The sequence below is a fragment of the Patiria miniata genome, unplaced genomic scaffold (assembly GCF_015706575.1).
Source record: "Patiria miniata isolate m_02_andy unplaced genomic scaffold, ASM1570657v1 HiC_scaffold_1, whole genome shotgun sequence".
Classification (NCBI taxonomy): Eukaryota; Metazoa; Echinodermata; class Asteroidea; order Valvatida; family Asterinidae; genus Patiria; species Patiria miniata.
This window is the reverse complement of record NW_024037047.1, coordinates 28,610,339-28,617,365: the sequence shown is the minus strand read 5'-3', so window position 1 is coordinate 28,617,365 and position 7,027 is coordinate 28,610,339. Positions and strand designations below refer to the sequence as shown.

At 40.3% G+C, this 7,027-nt stretch overlaps 1 protein-coding gene across 1 annotated transcript; it reads left to right on the top strand.

The window, feature by feature from the left end:
- Positions 1-627: 627 nt before the first annotated feature.
- LOC119732611 (zinc finger SWIM domain-containing protein 7-like) lies at positions 628-6,581 on the top strand. Its single transcript, XM_038206196.1, has 6 exons — positions 628-646; positions 1,374-1,395; positions 3,208-3,310; positions 4,096-4,174; positions 4,708-4,733; positions 5,685-6,581. Exons 1-6 carry the CDS (start codon positions 628-630, stop codon positions 5,829-5,831), a joined length of 396 nt encoding a protein of 131 aa, XP_038062124.1. The 3' UTR covers positions 5,832-6,581.
- Positions 6,582-7,027: the final 446 nt, after the last annotated feature.

The window sequence follows — 7,027 nt, the reverse complement described above, 5'->3', positions numbered from 1 at the left end:
CATGATTGAAACATTCTTCCAGTTTTGTGTTAGATCTGTAATTGAAAATGTATTAATTATTCAAAGTACCTTCCACCACCAAGATGAGATTTTACCTTCATTCAAAATTTGACCGTTCTTTCGTGAATATGTTGAGCGCAATCGGCCGATTGGCGCGATCTCGTTGCACTATCTGTGTCGATCATCATGACGGTATCGGTCGAACGAACTGCCACCAGTCGAACACCTTTTCATTCTAATTCTCAGCTCTGGAGCATTTTTTTTAAAGGTATTAAGTAATGTCCAAGATATCCAACAGAATTGACCCATCGAGCAACGGTGCAACGCGATCAACTGATTGCACAGATCAACAAATATCGCCCACCAAATACACTAAATCATCAAAATTTGAGTTGTTTCTAACACTTTGTAATTTTTTTTCATATAGATACTTGCAATGGCATCTGCCCTTCTTGACAGAACACAGACAGAGTTGCTGAAGCATGTCAAAACTGCCTACCAGACAAGCCATGCATGTAAGGAAGTAGCACCATAATGTGGCTCAAATGCTGGGTAGGTGTGGGGAAAAAGTTGATTTTGAGGAAATCAAAATCGAGACTGTTTTGTTTTCTTCACTTGATATTCACAATGGAAGATATACTTACATGTAGGTTAATAGCCAGGAAAACTTGAGTTCTGTTCCTGTAGTAGCCTGTGTCCAGTTATCCTGTAATATTCAGGCAAAATTTGCAGTGAGTTCGTTCAGCAGTAATTTTCTCAGGGTCACAGGTCGTGTACAATTGACCTTTTGACTTTGTCTTGTTATTAACCAGATAAGTATCTTCCACGTCGAATATCAAGTGAAAAAAACAGTCCCAATTTTTATTTCCTTCAAATCAACTTTTCCCACACGTAGCTATTTTGAGCCACATTTATTGGGCTAGTAAAGAAGATGTCAACCAAAAGTACAATTAAACTAATACTTTTTGGGTGGCAAAAATTCCCAGAAAAAAACAATTGTGCCTTGTTGAGACAATCATGGCATACATGTAAATGCATAATGAAACACACACGTGTAAAAATGCTGATGCAATTTTCTCTTTTTGACGATTGGGAATGTTCCGTACCCTAAATATGCATATTCACAGAACAATTGTGCCATTAAATTCTTTTAAGATGACAACGATTAAAAGTTATTTGTAAAGCTGTGCAGAAACTCTACAACGTTTATATTTGAATTTAGGTACATTTATCACGTGCTGGTCAAATCGATTCAATTTCTTGGATTGACCGAACCCGATAACCAGTGAATGTCTTCAAGGGAATACTCTCATAAACCATCACCATTTTCAAAGCTTTTTTACGTTATTTTCTTTTTCTTTTGATTCTTGCAGTACCAGAGGATCTTTTGTCAGCGTGAGTATTTGATTTTTTTTAAAGTGTTTCATTTGAAATGTTTTTACTGTATCTCTATGCCACTGCCAACCTGTGTCAGTGTATGAAAAGTTCAAAGTGATTTGTGTTTACTTATACTTAGGCCAAAAAAAAAAGTCTCCGGTTTCTGGTATGGAGCTTGCCCAAAAAGTGGTGCGGCGACGCGGCTTTTTTTTTTTTTTACCTGTTTTTTTGCTTCAAATGTCGGCTGATGACTGCAAATGGTGCCCGACTAAACTTAGTGCAAATATATGGGAGTCCAGAGAGGCCACATAAAGCTTATTCTCGATCATAACCCAATCTAAAAACACGTTAAAACTGTGCAGCAGCAGGATTCCAGTCAAACCAGTGAGTTTGGCGGTTTTGAGACATCATCTTTTTTTGAAAATTTTTTTTTTCCTTTTTCCCAAGCACATGGCTATGGCGACTCGCGCGCATACCAGAAACCGGAGACTTTTTTTTTTGGCCTTATGGTACCCATACCTAGTATTGTTTGGACTTGGTTTAAATATTTGTTCCTAGGTAAAAATGAAAAAAAAGTCTGTCATGAGCTAATGTTGCCCATCAGGCCTGTACGTGTTTATCTCCGGTTTCAGTGGCATGAAATGACTGAGAATATTTCTACTCTCTCTGGATGGGATGCTGTCCATCGCAGGTTACTCCCCAATGCCGGTACCCATTTATACTCCTGGGTGGAGAGAGGCAAGTGGGGGTGAAGTGGCTTGCCCAAGGACACAACATATGACCACACCTGTAATTGAACCCCTGATCCTCCGAGTCACGAACCCTAACCACTGGGCCACACTCCCCACATGCACCCTTGAGCACAAGACCTTAGATCAATTAAAGAGGTTGTGGAATGCTGAAAGTCGTTTTGTTTTTTATATTTTTTTTATTGTAGAGTAGACCCATATCATAATGACAAACTCCCATTCTTTTGTAATGTGCATTTATAAATGTATGTTTATAAAACTGAAATTCATCGAGTAATTTGTTGGTCGGCGAGCGCATAATTGAAATCAACAGTCGTCGGGTTCTTCGTAAAATCAGAAAAATCTTGACGTAATAAACAGGACTCGTTTATACTACGCTGCATAGGGAGTCCTGTTTATTACGTCACGATTTACTATGTTTTGTTTGCTGCCCCCAACGACGACTTTTTCACAAATTGAATGTTCGGGTCGAAACAGGACCTGAAGCTCTCAAAAGTATACCTTTTGTACTCATTTCATGTCAGACACAATAGTCGTTTTTATTTCATCACACCTTAGGCTACATATACCCAAAAAATGACGGAAATGTCTTTGAGCATTCCACAACCTCTTTAAAGACCAATAGCTTAATTCTGTCATTAATTAGTAGTTGTTAAGCCCTTTTCACACTAGACAAATCTTGGGGTTGACGCAGGGTTGAAAACATGCATCGTTTCACACTTGAAGAATTACAACCCTGCGTCACCTCTTCGTCAACCCTGCATCAACCCCGAGATTGATTTCGCCCCGGGTTGAACTCAACTCCTGCTCCAGACCAGGGTTGAGATTTTCAACCCAGGTTGAAATTCTTGCCACTGGGGTTCAAAATAGTAGTAACTGAGCATGATAAGCTTGATTTGCATGAAACAAGTGTGAAACGATGCAGGGTTGAACGCGGGGTTAAAAAATAAAAAAAAATCAACTTGGGGCAGCACAAGGTTCGCCCAGGGTTGAGTTCAACCCGGGTTGAGAGGCTCTAGTGTGAAAAGGGCTTTAGTGTCGTTAGTGTCGTTAATAATGTGCATTGTTTTCTGTTCTCCAGTTTGCATTTTGTCTTTAAGGCTCCCCTTCTGCAGGCCTTAGACCTCGTAGACAACAAGAGTGTTACTAAAATAACATGTCCTGCTGGTCGCATAGCTTTCCAGGTAAGATTTGTACAGTTTGAGAAAAGATAGCAAGAGCATATGAAACAATGAAACTGCTGTCTGAACAGTCACAGACCTTCAAAAGTGAAAAAATCAGTGGGCGAGGCGAAGCCTCGTCACCAATTAATACAGAAAGTTCCCCCATCTTAGGATACCGTGGTGTGTTTCCTTTCCTTTCACATGACACATATTTTTTTTTATTTACCTCCTGGCAAATCCTGCTTATCGTCAAATACACTCAGCCAAAAAAGAAAGTCCCCCCTTCCAATACTTTTTTGTCAACTCAAAAAGCTACTGAGCACCTCTCGCTCAAATAACAACTAATCATTACAGAAATTCCTAAGCAATCCAGCCATACTCTTTATTTGGCCCAAAACGGTAATAATGTGTACGAATTTATGCAATTTATGACAAATCATACCGAAAACAGATGCACTTTTGTATACGTGCTTGTTGCGGTTCAAACTCACCTTGCAAGGGTACAAAAGTGCAACTTTTTGTTCGGTACCTCTTGTCATAAATTGCATAAATTTGTACACATTATTACCGTTTTGGGCCAAACAAAGAGTATGGCTGGATTGCTAAGGAATTTCTGTACTGATCAGTTGTAATTTGAGCAAGATGTGCCCAGTAGTTTTTGAGTTAGACAAAAAAGGATTAAGGGGGGACTTTCTTATTTGGTTGAGTGTATATACGTGTCTCCAAAAGCTTCTTGTTTAACAAAATTGTGAACAATATTGAAATCATTGTATAAGCTTTACATATGTTGTCATTATTTTGACCAGGTTCTTGGCAGTTCAGGCATTCCATACATTTGCCTCCCATCGTCCAACTTCTGTAGCTGTCAGTACTACTCATTCACAGGTGAGATTTTAAGCCAGGAACCTACAAGAAGGTATTTTTGACTCAAGTCTGTAACCTGTATTGAAGTGTCAAGGGCGTCACAATCCCTTTTCAAAAGTGGGGTGGGGGCCTAATGCATGTGCGAAGTCCTAATGGCGTGGTCTTGGGGCTGAAAAAAATTGTATTCTAGATGCTCTGTGGTGCGATTTGAGGCCATTTCTGACCACTTTAACCATTTCTTTTGAGCAAAAGATCATCATTTGAACATTTTTGAGTAATTGAATCAGCTATTCTGAGCTGTAGAATCATCATCATTTGGAGAGGGACAAAAAAGTTGGGGGAGGGGGACTAACGATATAATATCCCCGACTTTAAAAAGTGTGGGGGGGGGGGACTTGTCCCCCTGTCCCCCACCGATTGACGCCCATTTGAGGTGTCCAAAAAGGAATTTTAGGTTCTTTTGTTGAAGACTGCGAAACAAATAATTTAGTCAGTGACAGTTTTCCCAAAATTTCTAAAGTAATATTGTTTGTCTGCATATTTTTTTTTCATAGTTCTGAAGAGGAATGATGTTGATCTGGTAGGTACTTATTTTTACGTCAAGGAAAGTTTTAAGGTAGAGTCTCCAATTCGGAATGCGTGAAACGTTCCAGTAGGAGCCTCTGCTCTTTAAAATCTTAAACTGAAAATTTGAAAAATAGCTGGAATCCATTGTGCTCCTATATGAGTGTAAACTGGATTAGTGCTGGCCTTTCGAATAATGTAATATTCGATTATTGGAACTAGGATTTGATCAAATATTCGAATATTCATCCATTGACTTTGAGGTAGAAACTTGTTATGAATATCATACATTCAAGCCCTGACAAGAAGAGCACTGTTAACTCTCCTATGCAAACATACATTCTGTGCCAAGTGGTCCTCTCAGTCAGAATCATTCAAGTGACTGTTTTCAAAAGTTAAGAGCTCCCAGCTGTATACATAAAGCAGGACTGACTTTCTGTGACTGTTTATGTTACTTTATACAGCTATGCTTTCACTGTATGTGATTGATAAGCCAGCGGTGTCTACCAATTGCCTGCTTTTGTATGTGGACTGAATTTGACTAGTCACAGTGCTTGCTTGAAATATGATCTGACTGTTGGTGACTAGCCTGCATAATATAAAAGGCATGGCAGGCTAGAGGATTGCTTTTTTGACTGTCTGTGACTGTTTAGATAGCAGGAGAGTTAATACAACACCCTGCTTATTATAACAAGCAAAATGTTAGGTCCCAAAATCTTTGTTTTTCTTTGTTTTTCATTACTGTTAATACAAGGTACCTGTTATAACAAGGTAATTTGTAAGTTTGTAAGGTAAGTCCCAAGGACCTTGTTGTAAAGGTGTTCGACTTTGTATGTATCAAATATTTTTTTGAGTCAGCTGAGTAGCTGATATTTGACAAATTTGCCATGTCAGTCATTAGATTATTCACAAAGTTTTCTACCTATTCCTTATATCATTTCCTTGTTGTCTCCACCCTTTTTCTCAGTGTAAGCATGTTTTGGCGGTCCTGCTTAGTTGCGCCATGGAAGTTTGCCAGGAACAACAAGTCTCAAATGATCGCATGACCCAAACTCTGACACCTGGTCATTCAGAACCGGAAGATGAACAACCTCATCACAGCCGGCAAACATGATGGGTTCAGTGCAGATAATCGCAATCATGCCAATGTGACCCCTAGGTCATTCAGAACTGGCACCATACACGATCTTGAGATGAGAGTGATTTCAGGGTCATGCGGAACTAAGAATGAACGACCTCATCACAGCCACCAAACATGATGGGCTCAATACAGATAATCATGATGATGCGAAATTGACCCCTAGGTCAATCAGAACTGGCACCATACACGATCTTGAGATAAGAGTGACCTCAGGGTCATTCAGAACTAAGAATGAATGACCTCATCACAGCCACCAAACATGATGGGCTCAATACAGATAATCATGATGATGCGAAATTGACCCCTAGGTCAATCAGAACTGGAACCATTCATGATCATGCATGAGATGAGAGTGACCTCGGGGTCATTCAGAACTAAGAATGAACGACCTCATCACGGCCATCGAACATGATGGGCTCATTGCAGATAATCATGATGATGCGAAATTGACCCCTAGGTCAATCAGAACTGGAACCATTCATGATCATGCATGAGATGAGAGTGACCTCGGGGTCATTCAGAACTAAGAATGAACGACCTCATCACGGCCATCGAACATGATGGGCTCATTGCAGATAATCATGATGATGCGAAATTGACCCCTAGGTCAATCAGAACTGGAACCATTCATGATCATGCATGAGATGAGAGTGACCTCAGGGTCATTTAGAACTAAGAATGAACGAACACATCACAGCCATCGAACATGATGGGCTCATTGCAGATCATGGGCGTCGCCAGGATTTTTTCTAGAGGGGGGCAAAACATATTTTTCCCAAAAAATTCTTGTATTTCTGAACAAATTCTTGATTTCTCAGTTTTAGACGGGGGCAGGGACATTTTGCTCCCCCCCCCCAACTCATTAAATTTGCACCATTATGACTTCGCGCCTCTTTCTCTTTTCTTTTTTTCTCTTTTTTTTGTTTTGTGTGTGGCTTTTCCGGGGGAGGGGGGGCAAGCGCCCCCCTTGCCCCCCCCCTCCTCGCGACGCCCATGTTGCAGATAATCATGATGATGCGAAATTGACCCCTAAGTCAATCAGAATTGGAACCATCCATGATCATGAGATGAGAGTGACCTCAGGGTCATGCGGAACTAAGAATGAACGACCTCATCACAGCCACCAAACATCTTGAGTGCGTTCGATTTACTTCCCCCAGCTTACTCGC

Coding starts and splice junctions, on each gene's coding strand:
- LOC119732611 (XM_038206196.1), top strand. Junction 3,311..4,095: donor CTGGTCGCATAGCTTTCCAG/GTAAGATTTGTA, acceptor TATTTTGACCAG/GTTCTTGGCAGTTCAGGCAT. Junction 4,175..4,707: donor TCAGTACTACTCATTCACAG/GTGAGATTTTAA, acceptor TTTTTTTCATAG/TTCTGAAGAGGAATGATGTT.